General features: G+C 45.3%; 1 protein-coding gene across 1 annotated transcript in view; it reads right to left on the bottom strand.

Annotated features, from left to right (window-relative positions):
• BMPER (BMP binding endothelial regulator) overlaps positions 1-26,343 on the bottom strand; it is a gene marked incomplete at its 5' end in the record, with an annotated part of 173,056 nt that extends 146,713 nt beyond the window's left edge. Inside the window, 2 exons of the mRNA XM_014949436.1 lie at positions 25,349-25,434; positions 26,262-26,343. Coding sequence (XP_014804922.1) covers positions 25,349-25,434; positions 26,262-26,343 — 168 coding nt within the window. The remainder of the gene's footprint in view (positions 1-25,348; positions 25,435-26,261) is intronic.
• Between the last annotated feature and the right edge of the window lie 5 nt (positions 26,344-26,348).

The raw sequence follows: 26,348 nt of genomic DNA, 5'->3' as shown, positions 1-26,348 counted from the left end.
AAGTGCCAGGTCGCTGCTTCACCCTCTGCATCCCTCCCCCCAACCATAAATGCCATTTAACTGGCAAGTTAAAGTGAATTTAGGGCCCCCAGTGTAGCTCTGGGCTGGCACAAAGCAGCCCCAGGGCACCGCAGTGCAGCTGGCTCCGCAGCAGCTCCCCGGGGCACGGGGGGAAACCCCAATTCCCAAACCAACACGGTGCCCCCCGACTTTGCCACCTTCCAGCCTGTGGAAGGGCAGCAGAATCAAGTTCAGCCAATCGACTGCACCCAGTCTGTATTTCAGAGGGTTCTGCTAAGGTCTGATGAGAGTTTGCTCGAGGAAAGATTTAATAAGCCCAGCAGCCCCGCTAGCCTTATCTGTGGGAAAATCTTCTGAACGGTGAAAGCGCGTCTGAAGGAAGGGGGGGATCCAGTTTAGAGTAAATTCCTTTGGAGAGCATGATTTACCCAGCAGCAGCATCCATTGTGGACCTCCTCGAGACACCCAGGGCTGCAGTCCCCACCGCTCCTTTCGGGGCTTTTTTGCTGAACAAACGTACAATAAATAGAGCCACCATTGCAATATCCTGCCCTGGTCACAGCAAAATCCCTCTTGTACTATGCAGAGATCATCTCCGAGGCACACCCAAGCATCTCTTGCTGCTTCTAGGACAGGATTTAATCCCAAAAATCCTGGTTTTTTTAATCTCAGTGCTGCATCTGGTGGAAAACTAGGCCAGCAAATGTGAAGGAAAGGGTTAATGTCCCATGCTGATCCATCACAGGAGAGCAGCAGATAAAACAGGGCTGGTAAATCATTGTTTAGTCTATTGCAGTCAGGCACTATCCAGCCCAGGTCTCCTAGGCCCACTGGGTGTAAAAGTACAAAGATAAAACAAAGAGCAATTGTCATCAGGAGCTTTTTTTTTTTTTTCTTTACTTCCCTTTTTTTTCCTTTTTGCCCAAAACACTGCTCTTAATGTCTGCCCTCCATCTGCTTGTTGCAATCTTGTCACCTCCTTCCCTCCCGTTTCACGAGGGCAAAGCAGAGGCTGAGAGCAAATGGACTTCAGCAACAAATCCTTTCCTTCCAAATATGACCCCTCCTACCCCCAGTAATCATAACATTTCATTACTTGTCCCGACTTTACATTTAAAACATGGCTAAGTAGCTGCATGCAGGAGAGCTGCATTACCAAACCTCCATCTGTGTTGTCAACGTCTCTGGAGTTGTTGAAAGCTCTCAGATACTTTGATTTTTTTTTTTCCCTGTTCTTAAGAGAAAACTTCTTAGACGGCAACATTCAGAAGCCAAAAGTTATGGGAGGGTAGGGGATTTTTTTTCCCCCTTTTGTTTAAAGGACACACACTCTGGCACCAAGAAGTGCGGAGGAGACACATGGCTCATAAATACATAAACCGTTTGCTAAATCAGAAACCTGGGAGTCAGTTAAAATCCATAATAGGATCCCAAGATTCATAATAAATAACTTTTAATTATAGTCCTGCACAATAGTTATTTTAAACAGATGGTTTATAGATTCACATCTGGGATTTTTTTTTTATTATTTTTTTTTAATTTAGTGCTCAGGCACACACACAGAAAGGGAGAGAACCTCGGCTCAGGTTTTGTTACTAAAAGAGGTCAGGCTGATCCAGGACGATGCTGCCACAGCAGACGCAGCTCCCCGGGCAGCACTCAGCTCGGTGAAAGGTTCGTGCTGGAAACCCAGACAGACCCCCTCCGAAAAGGAAAATTTAGGGAAGTGCCACAAGATCACCCCGAACTCCTCTCCTGCGCTCACCGAGCCCGGCTGCTGGAGAACTCACATTTTAATGCATTTGGGGAAAGATCAAAAAGTTTTGTTGAGTGGCCACGTTTATCCCTTCTCCCACGCTTTGCCAGTGGGAACCAAGGGTCTCTTTAGCTTGGCGTGTAAGTGATGTCAAATTCCCCTACAGGAGAGAGGCACTAACCAGACCTAATCCCAGTGTTTCTGCTTCCTGTTGCCTTTACGACAACCTCCTCTCAACGCAATTTGTTCACCTTCCACGTACGCCTTGTATTTTTACCTTCCATCAAAGAACTCCGCACAAAATAGCCCATTCTGGTGACAAACTATATCAAACCAAAGCCTTAATCTCATGTGGTACAGTTAAATAAAATGCCAACAGCAAAAGAAAAAGAAGAAGAAAAAAAAAAAAAACACTAAAAAAAAATCTGAATATTTGGCAGAGGTCTTGGAGAGGACGTGTGCCAAACCACAGCTTGGAAGCTGCAGCCAACTTTCTACAGGGTTCCCCACTGGGCTCCTGCCCGTTCACAGCAGCCACCAGAAGGATGGCTCTTTTCAATCTAGATTTGGCTTGGAAGAGGAAGGAAAAAAAACCAACCCAAAACCAAAAATCAGAGCTTGTTTCGTTTCTTCAGGGCTGCACCAGGGATTGCCTCCATCAGAGGTACCCCAAGTCCACTGCTCTCCTTCTGCTGAAAACCTTGTAGATGCGGGCTCTTAGCGGGCTAGACTTCTACTGTGGGGGTATGACTTTTTTCCTTTCCTTTTTTTTTTCCCTTTTTATGTATTGAAAATGCTTTTAGGAGGCTCACACTGAATTTCTGATACCCTGAGGTTATTAACTATTTATATCGAATAGGAAAAATGTTGTTTAAACTTGCATTTAACAAAAAAAAAAAAGGCTGTGGAGTGAAAAATAATAAAAGTAACAGGGACAGATGAGGTAGAAATACAAATGACAATTAATGGCTAATCCTGAAAACGTTAATTTTTTACTGTTATTCATCTCAGTCCTACTACTAACTCTGATAGGAGTAGTTTGAGTGTCCTTAAATTTCTGCCAGCAGAAGCCTGTGGGATCATCCCCCAAAACAGTTTTCAAACAAGGCAGAAGCTGTCCTGGGGGAGAGTTTGGGATACAGCTTCCAAATGGGCACATACAAGTTTTTCTTCTCTCAGGGGAAGAAAAAGCCTTTTAAAATTACTGAAACAAGTGCACTCAAGTTACGGAGGTGACACCTCCACCGCGTGGCACAGGGCAGGCTCAGACACAGGGGCCTCTAGAGATCATCTGGTCCAACTCCCCTGCTAAAGCAGGAACACCTAGAGCACATCACTCAGGAGCATCCAGGTGGGGCTTGAAGATCTCCAGAGAAGGGGACTCCACCACCTCCCTGGGCAGCCTCTGCCAGGGCTCTGCCACCCTCACCCCAAACAAGTTTTTTCTCATATTTGAATGGAACTTCCCATGTTCCAGCTTGAGCCCGTTGCCCCTCGTCCTGTCACTGGAAACCACTGAAAAGAGTCCAGCTCCAACATCCTTCAATTCACCCTTTAGATACTTATAAACATAAATAAGGTCTCCCCTCAGCCTTCGCTTGTCCAGGCTAAAGACCCCCAGATCCTTGAACCTTTCCTCATAAGGGAGATGCTCCAATCCCTTAATCATCTTTGTTGCCCTGCACTGGACTCTCTCCAGTAGTTCCCTGTCCCAAAGCGCTGGAGAAGCGCTGGCCACGGGCTCTGTCCTTCAGTGAAGCTTGGGAGCACCAGGCACCCAAGTGCACGCCTGCACCTCTCTTATCTATGCTTGTGTGCAGACAGCCCCCGTTTCGGGCCAACTTGAACTTGAGAACAGGCTCAGACACGCGCGTAACTCATCATCTAGACAAATCCTGAGGCACTTTCTGAAAATACTACCCTTGCTCCTTTGGCACTCCTTCTTGGAACTCGCCGTCTCGGGTCCAATCTACAAACTCCCCTTTAATTGGTGGAGTTGATGCAAGCAAGCAACCCCCCTGCTGATACTGTGGGACTGCTGCCTGCCATGAGCACCTCTCCACCGGAGCAAGGGCCACACAATCTGGCTGTGGGGAGGAGACACCACTCCCCAAGGAGAGGCGTTTGCAGACATTTCGAACCGCCGTCGAGGGAGGTGAGAAAAACGTCTCATTTCCCTTGCTCCCCTCCAATTATCTGCCGGCGGTTTTTTCCCTTGCGAAAACAAATTTTGTGGGTACAATAACAAAAATGGGTTAGCACGCTGGGTGTGTTTTTGGAAAAAAATATTTCCCTATGAAACAATGCCTGTGTTCTGCAAAGCGATAGTTCTGTTTACCCATATAAACCTACAAACACCAGGGCATCGGCTTCGCCCCCGTAGTCCCAAGTCCTATTATTTTAAGCACATCTTCAAATTCAACAGGACAACTCAAAGGAGTGAAGCCAAATATAAGCTTCAGACTCTCAGCCTCAGGTCCCTGCACACGGCACAACATGACCGTGATTTCAGCACGAACTGCATTAGACACAAATGGTGGCATTTCATCAGGAAAAAAAATATGCCAGTTCAGTCCACGATTTCAGCACGAACTGCATTAGACACAAATGATGGCATTTCATCCGGAACAAAATATGCCAGTTCAGTCCACAGAGACTCCTTTTCCTTTTCTGAGCAGAGCACACGGTAGCCTTGGATTTATCCCCTCCACCCCTGTAATCTCTTTAGCTTATCTGGCCTCTCCGAGGGCAAGCAGGGAGGAGGCTGCAGCTCTCCTTGCGGTGGCGCGTTCCACCACCATCAACCACCCCCTTTGTAATTCCAGTTCTCACCACTCCCTAGGAAAGAAGATTAAAACGAAGGCCCTGCTGAAAGATAACACCAAATTTCATAGAATCATAGAATCATAGATTGGTTAGGGTTGGAAGGGACCTCAAAGATCATCGAGTTCCAACCCCCTGCCCTGGGCAGGGACACCTCCCACCAGACCAGGTTGCTCCAAGCCCCATCCAGCCTGGCCTTGAACCCCTCCAGGGATGGGGCAGCCACAACTTCTCTGGGCAACCTGGGCCAGGCTCTCACCACCCTCATAGTAAAAAATTTCTTCCTGAGATCTAAGATTCTGAGATTTCCCTGCAAACGGGTATTCCCCACCACTGCGAGGAAGGCACGAGTGTCTGCGAGTCATTCAGGACACATCACTCAAAACCCTTTATGGAATGAACAGATTTATATATTTATTTTGTTTCCCCACTGTGCTTAATGATGTTCACCAGCACGAGGAATGTGACCTCGGAGGCCTTGCTGCCATCCCGACCCTCCCTGACAGCAGCCCACCGCACTGCTGTGCTGAAAAGAAGGCACTTTCTTCCTTTTTCACATGTTTGTGTTAATGTTTGCGTTAAACGGCTGAGGCTGCCTCAGGGATCAGGGTCCCCTTACAGCAGACATCACAGAAGCACATCCCTGCTCCGGTGAGCTCAGCGACTGTCGTGGTTTCGGCCAAATTTAGCCAAACCACACTGATAGATGGGCTTTCCACCCCCAGCCTCAAAAAGAGTGGAGAGGAAGAGATAAGGAGATTGATGAGTTTAGGAAAAAACTAACCTACTTTAATGAAGTATTAATATTAAAATTTAAAAAAAAGGAAATAATGAAATAGATACAATATATACAAAATATACAAAAAAAGTATGAATAGATACAATATATACAAAAACATATCAAGTTCCCAGTATGACGTCACCGGCAGGCAGTGGGGAAGTCCCAGTCTGGACTCGGCGATGGATGGGAACTGGGTTCCAGATCTGGAGTCAGGAACACACGGATGGGGATCAAAGGTGGATGAACAGACAGGGTCCTCTTTGGACATTAGCCATTGAAGAAGAGAGTTGACCCTTTGATCCCTCAGCCTTTACACTGAGCTTGGAGCAGATGGGATGGAACACCCTGTTGGTCAGGTTTGGGGTCACCTCTCCTGTCCCCTCCTCCCCACAGATGTGACCTCTCCACACTTTTTATGTTTCTGACCCTCCAATGGGGCAAATAACAGAACTGGCTGACCTTGGCTGTTACAGCAATCAGTATGAGCAAGGGCCTCTCTGCACACCGTTCCTTGGTGTGTAGCACAAACATTGGTCTGATCACTCTGAGAACGGGCAGCTTTCTCCATAGTATGTCATTAATTTCAGAGAGTTGGAAGAGGCCTAGCTAAGATGTAAAATTACAGAACAGAAAATTGGTTCTGTTTTACGTCAAAGCGGGACAGTGAAAAAGACACAGCCAGACAAAATGACCGTGACAGCAGATAAAGCCAGAGCAGGACCTGGGCTGGTCATCTCTCCATCTCCCTGCCTCTGCCCCTGGCTGGCACTTTGGGCTGGAGCTCTGCAGCTGTAAAGTTAAAGGCAAAACTCTTTCACCTGTCAACAAAGCAGCGTGATGGTCTTCCAGCAGCAAGGGACACAGTCTTCACAAGTCCCTGCTGTAGCCCAAAAAACTACCTGTAGTAGTTGAGGTGCGTCTTCACAAGTCCCTGCTGTAGCCCAAAAACTACCTGTAGTAGTCGAGGTGCTGTGTTTCAGGGAAGGGGTACACCTGGGGTTCTTGTGGGACACCACACCTCTGCATTTCACGAGATGCATGCACTAAAACTGCACAGATTTCCCATGAATTTTAAATGTGTTTTTAAACAACAGCAAAAACAAACTAAAGTTTTTTTCTACCTCGTCAATAAAAAAATTCTATTAATTATCAGTCACCCAAATCTGATTCCAGGATCTCAGAAACCAGTAGTCACAGGCAATACCTTCTGATTTGAAGCTCAGGGTGCTCAGGTGCTGTTGGAAAAGGTTATGGCTCGCTGCCCCAGCCCCATAGGCTTACAATCTACTCATTGATGGATGTTCCCAGCCATTCAGATCAGCCAGCAAAACTTCTCAGACCATCACTGCTCAACCCATTTTGAGTGAAATGAGTGGTCTTGAAAGCGTGGTCCAGCCAAGCCTGACTGAAACCAATGGGGCAGAATTCATTCTCCCAGGGAAGGAACAGGAAGTTTAAGGCCATAAAACCTTCTGCTACCTTAGCTCGATCCGGAGGCCACCTGCACACGGCTGGAGCCAGCATTGCTGCCCTGGGTGTATCAGCTCCTGGACGTGCTGCCCCACTGACCCTCCTCAAGTGCCACAGGATGGCTTGGAGGAGAAGGAGTGTGCTCATGTCATCCCTGAACCAAGCTGGTGTGAAAACACTCTAAGTAAATTCTAGCCCCCAAAATTGTCAAAGACGACACTGATGAAGTATCAAGCTAGTTTAATAGAGGGGAAAGCAGATCGTGCCAAAAGTTTAAAATAAATTATTAAATCATTGGAATTCAACAAATTTTAGTTCAAGCCATGGTACCACGTTCTGTCCCATCTCAAAAATTAACACATCAAAAGAGTGTTCTAAAAATGCTCTACTTTTGTTTCTTAACTACTGACATCCTGGTCTGGTCCTACAGACTGTGTTCACCTTGTCTCCCAGCAGACATTGCCAATGAGAGAAAAACAAAACTGTTAAAACAATAAAAAAATAGTACATCAAAATCTAAGTCCATCAGTTCAGAGTTCCTGATTTTGAAGGAGATAACTGTGTTTTCTATTACAGACTGAATACCAATCGATAGTATTTTTTCTTCTGCTGATGTGAATTAAAACTTCATCTGGCATTTATTTATAAGAGATGCATTGACTGGTTTTTTTTTTTAATATAAATATTGTTTCATCACATTTTGATAGGCTAACTCTAGAAATACATTATCCAAACAATAGTTACCTGTCATTGCATCTTTATTGCCTTCTCTGTCTGAAGACTGCTTACTCAACCCTTACACTGGAGATTTAGGCAAATCCAAGTTTTGGGCTTGAGCCTGTTCTAAAAACTTAGAACAAAGCAGCCCTTGAGACCATGTACTTCTTAAAGAGTTTAAAAAGCCCAATGGGCCTCCTAACTTACTCTGCAACAAGTCATATCCCATGAAGAAACTCACTTCTGTACAACACAAAAACAGGGCTAGATTAAAGAAAAGGGAAGAAAAAACAGCAAGGTCCCCTGCTGCTCTGTCTGGCCAGAATCATGTCTTTTACTGCCCATATCCTCTAAAGAAACGATGCTCTCATGATATATTACCCTAATACATCACCAAGTGACAGTTTTCTCATGATACTGTATCCTCAAAGATGTGATGCATGCCAGAAGCAGCAACAGGAGATCTCAGCTGGGGGAGAGAAGGGGGAAAGCTTTTTATTTTCTTCCAAATATTTAATCTACACATTGTTTTTTTAATGTACTTTTGTTAGGAAAATCCCTGTCAATCCCATCCTCATAATCCAAAGGACTCCTAGAAGTTTCACAGTAGTAGCACAGCCTTTAAACTGGAAAGCACCAAAAAAAAAAAAAAACCAACAAAACTCTCTTCATTTAATTGAAGCAAGTTTTGAAACAGGACCAAAACGCTTGAGGAACAACAACCAAATAAAAATAGTAGCCCAAAAGAAAGCAACAAGAGTCTGTTTTCTATTATAAAATTACTTAGGCAAGAAGGCCTCCAGACACTGCTGCTTTAATGAACCCACAAGTAAACTGAGCACTGACCCTGTGTTTGTTTTCTTATGTGATCTTGCCTGGGCTACATCGTGGTAATAAGAAAAAAAAAAAACCAGGAGGTTAGTCAGGGCGGTCGGCAGAGAGAAGGGGCAGCCACCAGCTCGTCTGTCTGCACAGAGGAGCAGGAAGAAACAAGGTCCAAGAGCATTTCAACCAGTGCTCCTTGAAGGGGGCAAGGGCTTTCAGGGTCTTTTAACACTGTCTTCAGCTCACTGGGGCTCACTCCTTTTTGCTGCAACTGCTCTGTGCTGGTAACATCTCTGGGGGCAAGCAGGAATCCTAACTCATGGACAGTTTGGGACAGCCGTCATCCTCAAGTGAGCTTTGTCCAATTGGTGCCAGAAAGAGAAGGCTCTGGCCATGGGAGAACTTATTCAGAAAAAGCTATGCCACAAAGATGTTTTATTTAGAAACATAGAATCATAGAATCATTCAGGTTGGAAAAGACCCTTGGGATCATTGAGTTCAACCATCAAACCTACTCTACAAAGTTCTCCCCTACACCATATCCCCCAACACCACATCTAAAGGACTCTTAAACACATCCAGGGATGGTGACTCAACCCCCTCCCTGGGCAGCCTATTCCAGTGTCTGACCACTCTTTCTGTGAAGAATTGTTTCCTCATGTCCAGTCTAAACCTCCCCTGTTGGAGCTTGAAGCCATTCCCTCTTGTTCTATCGCTAATGACCTGTGAGAAGAGACCAGCACCAACCTCTCTACAATGTCCTTCCAAGTCAGACCAGCACCAACCTCTCTACAATGGCCTTCCAAGTCGTCATAGAGAGTGGTGAGGTCTCCCCTCAGCCTCCTCTTCCTCAAACTAAACAGTCCCAGCTCCTTCAATCACTCTTCATCAGATTTATTCTCCAGGCCCCTCACCAGCTTCGTTGTCGTCCTCTGCACCCGCTCCAGCACCTCCAGATCTCTCTCTTTTATTGAGGTGCCCAAAACTGGATGCAATACTCAAGGTGTGGCCTCCCCAGTGCTGAGTACGGGGGGGCAATCACCTCCCTACTTCTGCTGGATTTGACACATCTCATTTCTATGTGTCTCTATTTCATACCCACTCAAACTTGTGATGGATGCAAAGCCTCCATCAGATGCAAAGAAAGGAGGTGGAATAAGCTTTCCTTTGGTGCAATCAACCGCATTGCCAAATCAAGTTCAGACTGTGACTTTCAGAACTTCAGCCAACGCTGTGGCCTCCAGGAGAGAAAGAAAATTTTTGACTTGTAAACTAAGCAAAAGCAATATGGAAGTCATTGAGAGGAAACTAAAAGCCAAAGCTGTCAAAGTCACTTTCACAGTCCTTGAGCTGACTTTGGCCACGTTCTGTGGCCTGGCCCTGGCTGCTTTTGGGTGAGATGTAGCAGCCCCCATTCACAGCAGCCATCACTCAGACACATGACAACGCCACTGCAGTCAATGAAACCACCCACGTGGGTTCAGAGGTTTGAGCTGAGATTCTCCGTGCAGACACATCACAATGCCCTCTGTACTGGGTAGACCCAGTTAATTAAATAGTTATTTTTAAAGGGTGCTTGGGAAAGAAATTGGCTGTCCAAAATAAGAAACTAATATTGCATAACCGCTTTCTGCTTGAAAAATCCAGTGATTAAAACATGTTTCTGCATAATCATAGCCCTGCAGGGACAGTTCTCACTTCTCAAAAGCAAATTCCCTTCTTTCTGTTTTGTACATGTATAATCAAACAGATTCTGCTACGTCCAAAGCTCGCGAATCTCAACTGCAATAACACGCTGAATAGAAGCCATACAAGCAGATTTTTCCTCAGCCTGTGTTCCCTTCACTCCTTCCTTTCCCCTGCCCCACTTACGTACTTTTTACAAGTTAAAAAAAACTACCTGTTTCTGACAAGTAAATGGAGCTGACATTGGAGCGAAGCTATGAGGTGAATGGGGTATGCACAAGCCATTTGTCATCTTGACAAAGTGATTTTCCGTCACCAGTGGGACACTTTAAAGACATCTGAAGGGTTGGCCTTGACCACCAGCATTTCTTATGGCTTATAAAGGGACCCATGGGAACAAGAACACAACCTGTTTTTAGAAACGACTCCTGCCGTGGTACCTCTTGATAGATGTAAAGGCAGCGTGATGTATCAGGTGCCATTAAGATCTTTGCTAGCGGGTTATATTTACATAAGTATGGAGCGCAGATAGCATCTTGTTAACCCAATTAATGAGACCCAAATGTCAGGAAAGGGATTATATCTGGCTGGAAGTCCACAGCACTCATGAGGAAGCCAGAGATGATTTCATTGTGTGGGACAGCACCGTTCTCTTTGAAGAGCAAGAACTCAGGCAGCAAAGCCACTGCCTGGGCAGCTGGGGCAGAAACATGGGGGAGGTGGGAAAGGTGGTCTCAAATCCAAAAGTTTCACATCTTCAGCATAAGGAGGGCTCTTTATGATGAGAGACTCAAGTGCCATGTAAAAATGAGAACCTGGGGCTGAACCGAAGAAAACTAAAAAGTATCTAGCTGAGGTCTTAGAAACTTACTTTTTTACTAACTATACCTTCCTCTGCAATAAGAGAAGGCTCTCGTTGCCAAGTCATAGCCCAATCTGGGTTGGAAGAAGAACAACATTTCATCCAGCCCATCCACTCTGCCGTGTTTTACGTGGGCAATTGAAACACACTCCTCCAGCCTAGAGAAGAGCAGGAACTTTCCTAACCAAGATGAGATCACTAATTTCTGCATCAATGACTCTTGATGTACTTTACAAGCAACTGCTTTTTCTCCCACAGGCTCCAACTACTAAGCTGTATGACATAAGAGGAGATGGTCCTGTCACCCAGGACAGAGCACTGAACCCTGAAGGGCACAGAATGAGGAACTTGGCCTCAAAACAGAGAGAGGGGTTTAGGGTAGGGCCTCATACTCAGCAGCTCCGGTCATCTCTCTGCTCAGCATAGAATCATAAAATCATCTAGGTTGGAAGGGACCTTGAAGATCATCTAGTCCAACCATCAACCTAATTCTGATAAAAACCATCACTAAACCATGTCCCCCAGCACCACGTCAACCTGTCTTTTGAACACCTCCAGGGATGGTGCCTCAACCACTTCCCTGGGCAGCCCATTTCAAGGCTTAAGAACCCTTTCAGTGTAAAAATGTTTCCTAATCTCCAATCTGAACCCCTCCTGGTGCAACTTGAGGCCATTTCCTCTTGTCCCATCGCCTGTGACTTGGGAGAAGAGACTGACCCCCACCTCTCTACACCTTCCTTTCAGGGAGTTGTAGAGAGTGAGAAGGTCTTCTCTCAACCCCCTTTTCTCTAGGCATGTTGGCTGTAAGAAATCCCTGTTCTGAGTTGTCTTCGCAAAGGAGGAAACAAGACAGCTACCTAAGCATTACCCAGTGGGTTAACCTAAATCCTTTGATGGTAACAGTACCTTACAGCCAAAGTCACAGGTGATCCACAGACACACAGTAGTAGCTTTCCTGGCGCCACATCACACCCAGGTCCTCTCAACCAAAGCTGTGTCTCACCAGTAGTTTTGGTGATGTCTTGTATCTAAGAGGGAACATCCAGCGAACAGGCTGGAGCTGCCTGCTCATCTCTCCATGTGGCTGCCTCCCAGAAAACCTACCTTTTGCTGTAGATGCTTTGCTTGTTTTTTTCCTTTGTATATCTCCATATGTGGACTGGATTAATTATGCCAAGAAACCTGATGACATCAAAGGTATTCATTTTTTATACAAAAACAATCATGTACAGTTTTAGGCACTGAATATGTAACCTTCATGTAACAACAAGTACATAAAGCCACTTGAATTTCTTGCTCTCATGGCCTAAAGTTCCAGGCACTTTTGAAATTTCCATCAGACTTCTGGGTCAAAGAGTTTTTGCTTGAGGATTGGAAAACTTGCCAAATTAATTCGGACGTTTTTCCAGAAGCTATACAAATTGCACGCTGCTTCTGTTTCCTCTGCGTTTTCATGTTCAACAAGCTCTGGTTCAGCATCAGTGCACCACGCTGCATCCTAAATGTCCACCTCAGCAAGCTTCTCCAAAAATGCTTGATGGGTTTAGATCACACACAAACTATGCCTCCAGCACGCAGCTGTTAAAAAGGCTTCTCAGACTGCTGCACCAGCAACATTTTAATGTATAATGATTTTAAATGTCTAGCATTTTTTTATCCACGGCTTTGACAAACAACCCATCCACCAACCCTCAGTTTACAGGCTGAAAAAGCTTGCGTGCTGCCTGCTGAAATAATTTTATTCATTTGTTTTAATAAAAAGCGTTTGCCAGATTGAATCACCAATCCACCTAACCCAGTTAACTGCTCCAGCTCCCCCCAGAACCCAGCATTTGGAGGGGGCATGGTAAAGGCTAAATACGAAAATGGTCAGCTGTGAAAAAAATAGCCTCTGTCTCAAGCAAATGATCAACGGTCTCCTTTGCAGTGGGAGAGCCTACTGCTCTTATCAGTATTTCAGGTCCCACAGGCAATCCTTCAGCTAATAGCCTTATCTCCAGCCCAGCCACCCTGCCTGGCTCCTTCCTGCCCCAATGATTTCCAAGCGACACAACCGGGAGGTGTTTTGCTAACGGGCACAATCAGACCAGAGCCACTACGTAGCCTTGAAGCAGTCCTTTATCAGCCCTTCCACATCTCTCCCCGACCATGCCTCAACTGCACATCACCACCCATACAGAAGGCAGGAGGAGGAGACAACCTCAGAACAATCAAGGTCTGTTATTCTTCAGCCACTAATAAATCATAAGACAAACCAGAAAAACAGATGCCAATGTACGACCCGAGCTGGTCATCAGAATACATTTTGATCGTTCCAAACCTTGGGGAAGATCCAATTCCCATTGAAGCCGCTTAATATAGCTGAATAGAAAGATGTCAAGAACAGCTGAAAAACCAACAAACCATCCAACCAAGAAAACAAAACCCCAAACACACAACTTTTAGCCTATGGGGTGTGAGAAATCAGATCTTCCTGGCCAGGGAAGGAGGACAGAGCTACTGCTTCCATGCCTCAAGCAAAATCTTTAGCCACGAAAGAGGAGGTGAGCCACACCATGGCTATCTGGAGAAAGGAGTAGCTGGCCTGGCAGCCAAGAGGGAAATCTGGGGTTACACTGAGCACCTTAACAGCCTGGGGTTGAGCAATACCTGGTCTTCTTTGTGAAGCAGAAATGGCAGCCTTCAACTTCTCAAGGTTGGCACAGCTCCGGACATCGAAGCCAACACAGTGCTCATCACAGAGAGATTTCAAATTGAAATGGAAGCACCTACACAGTTGAGGGTTTTGCACTGAATATCCCATCTACGGGCAGTTTCAACACTGCAGTCTGGGTTTACGCACGCACAAGGCAGCATGGCTACCACGAGACCGACTGCAAGGGCCCCACGTGAACCAGACCTGACCCGGAGCAAAGGGCAGTGTCACCTTGTAAGCACAGATCTAAGGCAGAGTTAAAGATGACCCGGTTCAATCTTTAACATTGAAGCTTTGCAAAAAGGTTTACTTAAAGCAGGTCCTCAATTTGTCCGGGGGAAAAAAAAAACAAAAACAAAAAACAAAAAACTAGCCTTCTTGCATTATTTTTCTAAATGGCATTTTATCACATTTCCACCCTCTGTGCTCACAAGAACAAATAGATGTCCAACTCTAATCCTATTTCATAGTACTGCCTTTAGGCACAGCACCTTACGGCACAGATACGTGAAGCTTCTCTCTCTGTAAAAGCTAAGACACAATCCAGAAAATGAAAACTACAGTCGGGAGGTTGACACGTAGAACAGATGAGGAAACAAGTAAAGAGGATGCAACTCTCATCCTTCGAAAACTACAGTCGGGAGGTTGACATGTAGAACAGATGAGGAAACAAGTAAAGAGGATGCGACTCTCATCCTTCTCTGGAGTCTCCTTCTCTGGAGACATTCAAAATCCGCCTGGACAAGATCCTGTGCAACCTGCTCTAGGTGGGGGGGTTGGACTTGATGATCTCCAGAGGTCCCTTCCAACCCCATATGATGCTATGATTCTATGATCTGACACATGCTGTTTTTTCAGTCAGGTGGTGGTACACAGTCTTAGTTTAATAGCCCATTTTGGAACCATTACCTAGAGCCACAGGGGTAAAATAGGGAAAAAAAAAAAAAAAAAGCAGGAAAAACAACCTAATGGGAAAGAAAGACAGAAAGGTTTATGAAATCCAGGTCTGAACACACAAAGTCAGCTCCTGGGGATGAGCAGGGATGGGGTCCACATTGTACTTGGGCCCAGAGCTCAGCACTTTGGATGCAAAACGCGGCACAGAGCTCAATCGGCCAAAGAGTCAGACTAGGAATTTTTTAGCTGCAGCTTAATGCATAAGATGAAGAGGTCAAGAGGCCTCAGAGGAAGTAATTACAGCAGTTATTAGGTACAATATGAGCAAGTACCAGCACGATAGTCATTTTAATAGTAGTATTACAGGTAAAAGCTTTTTATACAATATTGTTTTTTCTTCACAATGGCCTTTTATTTGACCATAAGTTCAATATAAAAAGGTTGCGTTTTCATTTGATATTTTTGATTGTTGTTTAATATTTTTCTTCCCTCAAAAATTTCTATTAAAACATGATGGGGAAATAAAACCAGATATTGGGTGGGGGAAAAAAAAAATATCTATTTTTATATAGCAACACAAAGCAGAACAGCAGAAGTACTGACACTGTGAACCATTCACTTCCAGGACCATAATTCTTAAAAAGACCGTTAACAAGTCAATGGAAGAAACTTGAAAGCTAATAAAAACTATACACAGGTAACCGTATGCTTTTTAAATGCCATTTTGATATTGGACCAGCTCTTTAATAATGTTTTTCTTATTGGCAATAAAAAAAAAAAAAGTGCCTTAACTTAGACTGATCCATTTTGCACTTACTGTAGACACATTCCAAAGACATTTGCAACTTGTATTACATTTTTCCATTTAGTTTATGGCATTTTTGTGCCCTTCGTATTTTTCCACACATTATTTATACATTTTAAAGATGTTCTTTTGTATTTGAGTTCTCTGACCGTTTAATTATGCCAAAGAGAATCTCATTTCCATCCTTGATGGACCAGATCTTCATCATTGTTACAGTGACATACCACCAGCCCTCTTCCAGAAGGGTTTTGCCAAGACGTATAATCAGTTCAGCACTGTGTGCATGTGTATGTTTGCTCAGTGCAGCTGACTCTCTGTTAGAAATGTGCCAGTAGTGAGCTCTTCACTATCCCATGTGGTCTGAGAACAACATGAAATAGCTTCTTCAAGCCTGCAGCTTCCCAGAAGCTGTATCACATATGACAGCGCATCGTGCCTCCAAAATAAATGTCACAATAAAGCACAATAAAGCCAGCTGGAGGCAAACATACCTGCGTGGGGATGTGCCACGTTCTGGGGCAGCTCTGGGACGTGAAGCAAAGTTCAGAACGTGGACTTCAAAAGGTCCCAGAGATGCCACAGACAACACCCAACTATATAATCCATGCTCTTTCCTCAGAGGAAAAAACGAGATGAGATGTTGCACCCATTACTACTTGGCCAGGCTGCCCATAGCTGTCCATGGCACTAAACTGACCTGAACGTTGTATCAACGCTGCGATTGGAAACCTAGAGGGTCAAGCTAGAGTAACTACCTTCTGCCATGGGTAGCTTGTGTTTCATTCCCAGACAGGCCAAAGTCTTGTCTTACACAAAGGTGTTGCATGAATTAAGAGCAAGTACACCTGCATCTACCTCAACCTTCCTTCAGGAGAACCTACCAAAGCAATCACCTCCACATCAAGCAACTAACTAGCATTCACTTCTCATTTGCAAAACCGTCTTCATATATACACACGCTGTTCTTGCATCTCCACGGCAGAGCACACGTGGGACACCCAGCTGCACCAGACATGGGGCTTTGACTGCTTTTTGGTTTCAGGGTTTGTTTTCAGGGTGTGGGGTGTTGGGTTTTGTTTTGTTTTTTTTTCATTTAAGAGGTGGCATATACATCTGTATCTTTTTTAAATTGGACAAAAACTAATAAAGCTTTCACCATGTTGGGGCAATTTTGTGTTCTAGGAACCTTTCAAACACCGATCAAAACAGCATTCTCTTTTCCAGTAATATGGGGGTGAAAACTACCAGTACACTACTGTATCTCAGGCTTTTTTGTCTCTCTGTTTGTTATTTTTGTGGGTGAAGAGAAAGCTGATTATATTACACAGTACTAAAGATCAAGACTATTGAAATTGAAAGAAGATGCAGCCTGGGTAGATTCTGTAGCTGATGTATGTAAACTATTGAAATTAAATTAAATAAAATAGGTATGAAAGAATTGTTTGATGATTATTTTTTTTAATATGCACTACTCCACTAAAAGTCATCTGGGCCGCATTATACCTTGACGCAACAACAATTGGATCCTGATGTACTAAAACACTGCCATCTTCACTGGAACATGTGTCAAACACTTGCTCTCGGGCTGGCTCCACGCTTTCAATTTGTGTATTGTGCCCCAGAAACCAGCTATGCTCTAGGTGAGGAACCCCAGCAAACCTAGTAGCTTTCTTCCTTTAGCCTGCAACGAAGAGATGGGTGGTTTTGGGGGGGAGAAGAGGGTGCAGAGAGAACCACGGGCAGAGGTTATTTCTACCGTTTTCCGGTTTGCTTGAACTCAGTGTCACTCCTCCATCAGCTCAAGCCAGTTAGAAAACTAGATCTTGTAATGACCGATTTAACATCATTTTTTTTTATGAGCGACGGTCAAATTCTACATTGCACATTTGGATTTAAAAGCGGAAATTTCAACTCCAGAATGGCTGACTAAAACTTATGCCAAACCAAAGCTCTGATTCCTAGTTTCCTGCGCTCCCGTTCTCCCAACTTTTCTCAGGTTTCTGACACTTGACTACACCTTCTGGCCCACATTTATTTCCTTCTGTTCTGGATTTAGGCGATAAAAGGTTGAGACATATGATTACCACTCCTCAGGTGCAGTTGGCAAGTTTGAGGCACAGGCACGAGGGAAGGAGGGGGTAAGAAAAAAGGTGGGGGGAAATGGCACTGGTTTAGATGTGGTTTGTCAAGATCACTACTGGCTTTTATCAGCCGTTTCTTGACACAACTCACTTTGTTCTAAAGTATTGCGGAAAAATAATAATAAAAAAAAATAATAAAAGACCTTTTCTCCCCACAAAGAACACACCGAAAACAAAACTTTTCATTCTCTTGAAATAAATAAAAAAAGTTCTTGCAATGTGAAGGCCACCGTTAGTGGAGGTAGACTTATCAATTTCTTTGCAGTTCCTGGCTTCTCACTTGTCATTTTTGGTACCTTCCTTTTAAAACTACATCCACCACTGGCCAAAGGATAGGTTATTCTTGGACCTCCCCTTGCTTCTGGCAAGGTCCTCTGGGTCCATGCAAACGACAATAAATGAGCATGGAGTGACAAGGCTCTCCTCACCACCTCAGGCACCACCTTCTGTCATCGTTGTCAATGCCAAGCTCATCTCACCTTCCGAAAACTCAGTGCTCAGGGGTTTAATTCAGGCTCAGTTAATTCTGTGGGGTTTTATATTCTCATCCTGTAACTACGCACAGGTTCTCATTTCACCTATTTCCGATGGACTGTAGCATTTTTATGTCTTTTCCACGCGTATGTTGAGGTATATATTTCCTGAAAGCAAAGGCTGTAATATCAGGTGTGAGTCTACTTCTATTTTGAGTTTTAGATATCTTCCAGCCAAAAAGCCGTACCAACAAAAACTCTGCTGCACTTGATCATTTACCATGCCTGTACCAGAGCTGAACTTAAATATTCCATGCCTATTTTATATGCTGACCACCATATAAAAGAAATCTAATCAAAAGTTCCCCAATGTTTTGTTAATAGCATTTCCCCCCTAACATTTCAAAGTCCTCAATATACAGGAAGCCCAAAATCTACTAAAATGTGTTAAGCTTTCACCTTTATGTTTTGTTTCTACTAACAGAAATTCACTCATGCCTCCACTACCCTCAGTCTAAAACCTTCCCATCTAAAATATAAAGATCTGACTGTCATACACGACATATTTGGGTTCTTCAAGCTGCACAAAGTGTGTGAAGTGCTCCTACAGATTGAAATTACCTTGTTTTCCCACAGAGGTATGAGAATATTTTTAGAAGAGGATATTTGCATTAAGAAATGTAGTTAAAATCCTTGCAGTCTTAAAGTATAACTGGAATAAAAGAATTCATTTCTCAAACTGAACCGATATAATCTCATTATGAATATCATCAAGATTATATATTTTTGTGTATACTCACGATGCCAATTCATACAAGTTCTTTAAAACTCAAACTTTTTTTCTGACCACTTCATTACCGACCGTTTCACTACTTTGATTTTCAGAAAACAGCAGGACATGCAATTTTCTTACTATTGACCACTAAGCATAAAATAATTTCATAGAATGGTTTGGGTTGGAAGAGACCTTAAAGATTATAGAGTTCCAACCCCTTGCCCTGGGCAGGGACACCTCCCACCAGACCAGGTTGCTCCAAGCCCCATCCAGCCTGGCCTTGAACCCCTCCAGGGATGGGGCAGCCACAGCTTCTCTGGGCAACCTGGGCCAGGCTCTCACCACCCTCACACCAAACAATTTCTTCCCGAGATGTCATCTAAATCTCCCCTCTTTCAGTTTAAAATAGTTACCCCTCATCCTATTGCTACACTTCCTGATCAAGAGTCCCTCCCCATCTCTCCTGTAGCCCCTTCAGGTACTGGAAGGCTGCCATAAGGTTCCCCCAAGCTTCTCTTCTCCAGGCTGAACAACGCCAACTCTTTCAGCCTGTCCTCACAGCAGAGGTGCTCCAGCCCTCTGAGCATCTTCATGGCCCTCTGCTGGACTCATTCCAACTGGTCCATGTCCTTCCTGTCCTGAGGACTTCTGAGCTGGACACAGAGCTCCAGGTGGGGTCTCACCAGAGCAGAGCAGAGGGGCAGAATCACCACCTGCTGCCCACGCTTCTTTTGATGCAACCCAGGGTGCAGTTGGCTCTCTGGGCTGCCAGCTCACACTGCTGGTTCATGTCAAAATTCTCACCCACAAGCACTCCCAAGCCCTTCTCCTCAGGGCTGCTCTCAACCCATTATCCACCCAACCTGTATTTGTGCCTGGGATTGCCATGTCCAGGTGCAGGACCTTGCACTTGGCTGGGTTGAACTTCATGAGACTTGCACGGGCCCACCTCTCCAGCCTGTCCAGGTCCCTCTGGATGGCATCCCTTCCTTCCAGCACGTTGACTGCACCACACAGCTTGGTGTCATCAGCAAACTTGCGGAGTGTGCACTCAATCTCACTATCCACATCCCCTACAAACATGGTCCCACTACCGACTCCTGAGGAACACCACTTGCCACTGGTTTCTACTTGGACATTGAGCCATTGACTGCAACCCTTTGAGTGTGACCATCCAGCCAGTTCCTTATCCACCAAGTAGTCCATCCATCAAATCCATGCCTTTCCAATTTAGAGACCAGGATGACATGTGGGACAGTGTCAAAAGCTTTGCATAAGTCAAATGCCTTTCCAATTTAGAGACCAGGATGTCATGTGGGACAGTGCCAAAGCTTTGCATAAGTCGAGGTAGATGACGTCTGTTGCTCTCTCTCCATCAATGCTGTAGCACCACCGTAGAAGACCACCAGATTTGTCAGGCATGACTTGCCCTTGGTGAAGCCGTGTTGGATGTCACCAATCACCTCCTTATTTTCCATGTGCTTTAGCAGAGATTCCAGGAGGATCCGCTCCATGAGCTTGCGGGACACAGAGCTGAGACCAACCGGTTCCAGGAGGATCCGCTCCATGAGCTTGCGGGACACAGAGCTGATACCAACTGGGCCTGTAGTTCCCTGGGTCTTCCTTCTTTCCCCTTTCTGAAAATGGGGGTTACGTTTCCCCTTTTCCAGTCAATGGGAACTTCACTGGACTGCCATGACTTCTCAACTACAATGGAAAGCTATAAAGACTTGCATGGTTGCAATGGGCCAGTCAACCATGCCATGCTACACTGGCACTTCACAAGTAGGCCTACCTGCACCTTCTATGTGACCTAGCTTCAGAACAACAGTTGTCCAGTACAACTTCTGTATTTCTGTTTTACCCATTAGCTCCAAGTGCTAAGGATGCCAGTGCTTTCTCCAGTTTCTGTGTTCAACAGCACATAAGGTGAATGCACAAGAAAGCAGGCACTTCCAGTTGCCTTCAGCCTGCTTTGTGCCATTCCAGTAGCTCAAACCCTATGGAAAGCAGGGTGGTGTGGTAACTTCCCAGAGACAGCATTATCTCCTTGGAGATGCGGAAGCACAGACATTCGAAGTAGAAGTGGGCAGAAAACCAAAGCATATTGGCTCTAACAGCATTTTGCAGATAGCAACAGCAAGCCATAAATCACAGTTCTCAAAACCTCTGGATCATGAAGTCAGCTTAAATCTGCCTTTGCCCATCCATGCCTCAGAACACACCCAGGAGACCAGATGCACCAAAAACCTGGCATCTGTGCAGCCTGGCCATTGTCAGCCCATTGTCAGAGAGAGAAAAAAAGAGAAGGAGTGTATTCGTGCTGTGACTGTACCACCCACATCCACTTGGGAAGTGAAAGTCCATGAAGTGAGAAGGGATGGCTTTGTTGTCAAACCATTAGACCAGGAGTTAGGAGACCGCAGTCCTACAAGAAATTCCATGTGGATAAACCACAATCTTTCTTTGACTTTGATGTTTTTCTCAAAATAAAATCAAATAAAATGGCCATTTCTTGCAGACAGCTGTAATTAATGACCAGTTCTTTTGGAGATCAAATTCACTCATGTTTATTAAGTCTCAGAGATATTAGTTGGACAGCAATATACCATTGCTAAATTGTTGTAACTGTAAAAGCTCACATTGAAACTATTGTCTTACAGATGTTAAAAATGACCATTTTTATGGGCGTTATTAAGACCATAAAGTAGAGACACACAAATTACAAATTAGGGTACTCTAGATTTTAGCCATACTGCCTTGTTCAGCTGGAAATTCTTGTGTACAGAGCTACAGTGCACATTTACACACACACATAAACCCTCTTAGTCTTACCTTTTTCCTTATATTAAGGGCAAGCATCAGTGCTGTTCTCTGCACTCCACCATATTTCATTCCAGTAAGTAGGGAAGTCCAAAACAGAGTTATCTCATGGTGGGTGCACTGCCTTTTTATTAGAAACGCATTACCTATACTTTAGAAGTGAATGATTTACTATGTACTATACACGAAATCTCCAGCACATGTCCCCCAGCCTCAATTACCGTATCACCACACTTCTCTTCCCACGTTACAGCAGCTGGTGAAGAATGAACTCATCTTGTCTGGTAGCTAGACTTGGCTGAGTCTAGGAGATCCCCATCAGTGTCCTTTTCGTATTCAAGATTCAGGGGGTTGTGTTACCAATAACTCTAAAACAAGAGCTAGAAGCTTTATTAAAGCAGCATCCCCAGAAGCCAGTCTCTGCTCTACCTGCCTTGGTCCTGTTCATGTTCCTACCATGAAAATCAGCCCGCCCTGTCTCCAGTAACCAATGAGAAAAGGCAAGTTTTCATGTTCCTACCATGAAAATCAGCCCGCCCTGTCTCCACTAACCAATGAGAAAAGGCAAGTTTTCATGTTCCTACCATGAAAATCAGTCCACCCTGTCTCCAGTAACCAATGAGAAAAGGCAAGTTTTCATCTTCCTACCAAGACTTCTCAGCAGTGTATAAGGAACTGCATTTGTAATTGCTCTTTGCAGTTTTTGGGTTATTGAAACTTACTCTCATAATTTATGAGTTTCCAGCTTTTACCACATTTGCTCTTAGAGTACTACCCCTCACTTTGCCTCCCCGACGGACTTAGCCCATTCAGAGACAGCTGGAGACTGCTTTGCCCACACTGTCCCCCTCTCTCCCCCTCTCTCGGATGCATCCCCACACCCTGCAGGACACAACCTCTGTCAAACACTTGGTGAGTCAGTTCCAGCATTTCAATGCTGTCTCCTCTCGTTTGAGAGATGGGAAAGTCCTGGAAGGGAGTTATTTAGATATTCCTCCTCTTTCCAGAGCCCTTCAGATACCTGCACCTTGTGCAGTTATTTATGGCAGCTTGTAGTCACGGAAACGTATCACCACTAGGGGAGACCTGTCACAATCCAAACTAATATTTCACCTACTTGCTCTACCGGTGTTTTTAACAGAAGTGCCTTCTGTTGAATTTTCTGTCCTCTCCTGGACAGCGATTGCTTCCTTCCTGGAACAGCTGATTAAGCTCTCTTTTTTAGTTGCTCACTTCTTAGGATATGAACATCCATCAGGTTTGCCCTTGAACAGTACGATCAGTCTTCCAGAGAAAGTTCCTCACTGAATTGCTATTAAACAATCAATATTTCTAGCTGGATGTAAGGAAATCTGGTTCTCTTCCCTCCTGGTTACAAATCACCCCATCGCTTCTTTCGTTTCTGCTCCCCCCAGACCTCTTAAAATTGATCTTTTCCCTTGTGGCAGGCCCCAACAAAAATTTCAGCAACTGCCTGTCCAATAAGTCATTGCCTTTGGATGCTGCACAGCGTTAAAGTCATTATCTCCAGACTGGTTTCCTTCTCCTCTACCAGGTCTCCCAGCTTCCAACTCAAAGAAACAGAGATTGCATTTAACCTTTGGCAGAAAGAGAACGGAGCGTATCTGGCGCAAGTAACTCCAGTAACTCTCTAGGCATCCATGCTCTTAAGAAAATGTAGCGTCCTCCTTGCACAGAAGGGAGCCAAACGCCCTCCGTTGCCGTCTCACTAAAGTATGCCCTAAAAACCGCAGAGATTTAGAGTTCTTACATCCAATGTTTTTTGCAGTCCTTCATGTTCAGGCACTAAAAGGGTGCTCATTGATTTAATAAAGCCAAGGTCTAGAGAGATCTATAAATACAAGTATTTCACCCTGATGCATTATTGCCCTGATGCCCAAGACTGAACTTCTGCTCCTCCACAGATAAATTGCTTCCTCGCTGGTTAACACCAGCTTCCATTAGCAAGGGTGGTGGCAGACATGTTTGGGAAGGTGATCCATGATAAAACACAGCTTTGTGCCCTTTTTTTTTGTTTTCCCTTTGATTTCTTTACTCACCACATCCCATGCTCCTCCTTTCCACATCCCCCTCTACTCAGAAGGATCAATAACTTCTTCTCTGTCACGATTAGCTAAAAAGTTATCACCCAGTCTCACTTATAATCTATTGAACTCGGGGCAGCGAGATCATCAACCTTTGGGGGCTCAAGATCAGGGTCCTTCAGTTGCCAAAATTGCCCTCTAAAAGGCAGTTGAAAGCAACTCTTTAAATCTTTTATAGACTTAAAATAATGCTGGCTAATGCTAATAATATTAACAGCAACAATAGAAGGGGGGAGAGGGTGTCTTGATATTTCAGTCCTAAAGTAGAACACACTCTGTACATTCAGCTACTTTATAAGTTCCAAAATGTAAAGCGTAGTGCTTTCTGGTCTATACTTTTCTTTGCATTCAACAGCAAATTAAGGTTTATGGCTTTCTTTTAAATATATTGTACGAAGTTTTATTTAGAACAACTGCTTTTCGATAACTCCTAAAGTCTTGGCTTGTCCAGCTGAATTGCTCCCAAAAATGCTTAACTCCAAAGTAGAGTTACAAGGAAAGGGAATGTTTCTCCCCAAAATGCGTATCAGCTGGTGATATTATTAACCACTGAGTTTCCAGCACAGCAGGCAGTGTCACCCTTGGAACAAAGTGCTGTGAGGAAAGCATCCCTTCTGCTTTCACTGTCATCTTAGCACAGCACGTGTAGTCGTGCTGCAGCCTTCACCTTGCACCCTCAGCCACCAGCAGGTGAAACTAAGCACATGGGAGCTCAAAGCAGTAGCATTTTTATAGAATCACAGAATGCTATGGGGTTGGAAGGGACCTCTGGAGATCATCTAGTCCAACCCCCTGCCAGAGCAGGGCCACCCAGAGCAGGTCCCACAGGAACGTGTCCAGGTGGGTTTGAATGTCTCCAGAGAAGGAGACTCCACCACCTCCCTGGGCAGCCTCTTCCAGGGCTCTGCCACCCTCACAGTGAAGAAGTTCCTCCTCATGTTTAGATAGAACTTCTTATGTTCAAGTTTGTGCCCATTTCCTCTTGTCCTGTCCCTGGGCACCACTGAAAAAAGACCAGCCCCATCCTCCTGACACCCACCCTTGAAGTATTTATAGGTGTTGATCAGATCCCTCCTCAGCCTTCTCTTCTCCAGACTAAAAAGACCCAAGTCCCTCAGCCTTTCCTCCTAAGAGAGATGCTCCAGGCCCCTCATCATCTCTGTAGCCTCTGCTGTCCCCTCTCCAGCAGTTCCCTGTCCTTCTGGAACTGGGGAGCCCAGAACTGGTCCCAGTGCTCCAGATGGGGCCTCCCCAGGGCAGAGCAGAGGGGCAGGATGACCTCCCTCCACCTGCTGCTCACACTCTTCCTGATGCCCACCAGGATGCCATTGGCCTTCTTGGACAAACCTCACCTTTCACCCTCTTTGCTGAGCTACAGGCAAAGACTTTTGTGAGCACCCTTGACTTCATGGAAAAAAGAAAAAGTCCTCCCTCTGGATTCAGATGGTAGATGCGGTTTCACAATGTCATATTAAAGTCACGTACAACTTTGTGCCTGAGAGTTTTAAAGTCAAAGAAACAATTGCCAGATCATGGATTGGATTACCCTCCTTTAGCTCAGCTCTGAGATAATCTGGTGTTACATAAAGGTGACAGAGGCGCCCAAGATTTGATTATGTGAAATATTCCCCTCTCTGTGCAGGTACTTTTAGAACAGGCTTGAATGTTCGTACTATCTGAAAACCAAACTTACCAGGCAAACACACATTATACAAGGGTTGTCTGTGATAAATGGTATCTGCAGAATTTCCCCTTCGTTTTCACATTTTGCAACGGATCCTGAAATAGAAATAAAAATTTTAAAATATGGACATATTTCAGCTCCTCCAGCTGGTTTTGGAAACTGTCCTCGCCGCACTCCCGTTTAACCCCTGCCTTAGCCTTCAATTTTAAATCTTGCCTCAATTTGCCCATTTTAAACCAGCAAGGATGTTCAGCTTTTCTGTAAGATTCCAAAGGGGACTGGGAAATGACCGGCCTTTTATTGCCAGACATATCTAGACCTTCTTTGTGCCCCAGTTATAGCTAAAAAGGATGCTTTTTCTCTCCTCGGATGATGTGTGGAGAATAACGAGTGCTCCATGCAGAGCAGGACGCGTCGATAACGATAGACCCAGAGCCCACCCAAACCAGCAGAAAACTGTCCGTTAGCCCCCGAGGACCTGGACCAGGAGGACAGAGCGTGAGCCCCAAACCAAGCATCCTCCTAATGCGTGACAGCCGACCGGCAAACCAGCCCAAATTAGCAGGCTGGCTGTCAAACGGAATCAAATTAGAAACCCCTTGAATGGCCCTGGCGCTGATGAGCTGCTGGTGTGTGGGGCTGGAATCGCTTCTCCAAACCTAACGGCTCCTGCCTCGCACCAGAAATGGGTTCACCCGTCGGAAAATACAGCACCCTCCAGGAGAAGGGGGGGAAAATCCCCATCCCCAAACCTTCTGCAGGGTAGCTCGGCGGCCGAGGGCAGCCCCGGTTTTCGGATGGAGCCAGGCAATGGGGCAGAGCCGTTCCCCCCCCCCCCCCCCCTCCAACCCGCGCCCGACGGCGGATCCCGGGGGCAGGTGGGCACCGCGCAACCTGCGCGCCCCCCCGCGCCCCCCCTTACCTGTGAGCAGGGAGGAGGCCAGCCCCCCGGGGAGGCAGAAGGCGCCCAGGAGGACGGCAGCCGCCGTGGCCGGCCAGCCCCCCCCCA

Source organism: Calidris pugnax, unplaced genomic scaffold, assembly GCF_001431845.1.
Source record: "Calidris pugnax isolate Ruff unplaced genomic scaffold, ASM143184v1 scaffold124, whole genome shotgun sequence".
NCBI lineage: Eukaryota > Metazoa > Chordata > Aves > Charadriiformes > Scolopacidae > Calidris > Calidris pugnax.
This window is presented reverse-complemented; position numbering and strand designations above follow the sequence as displayed.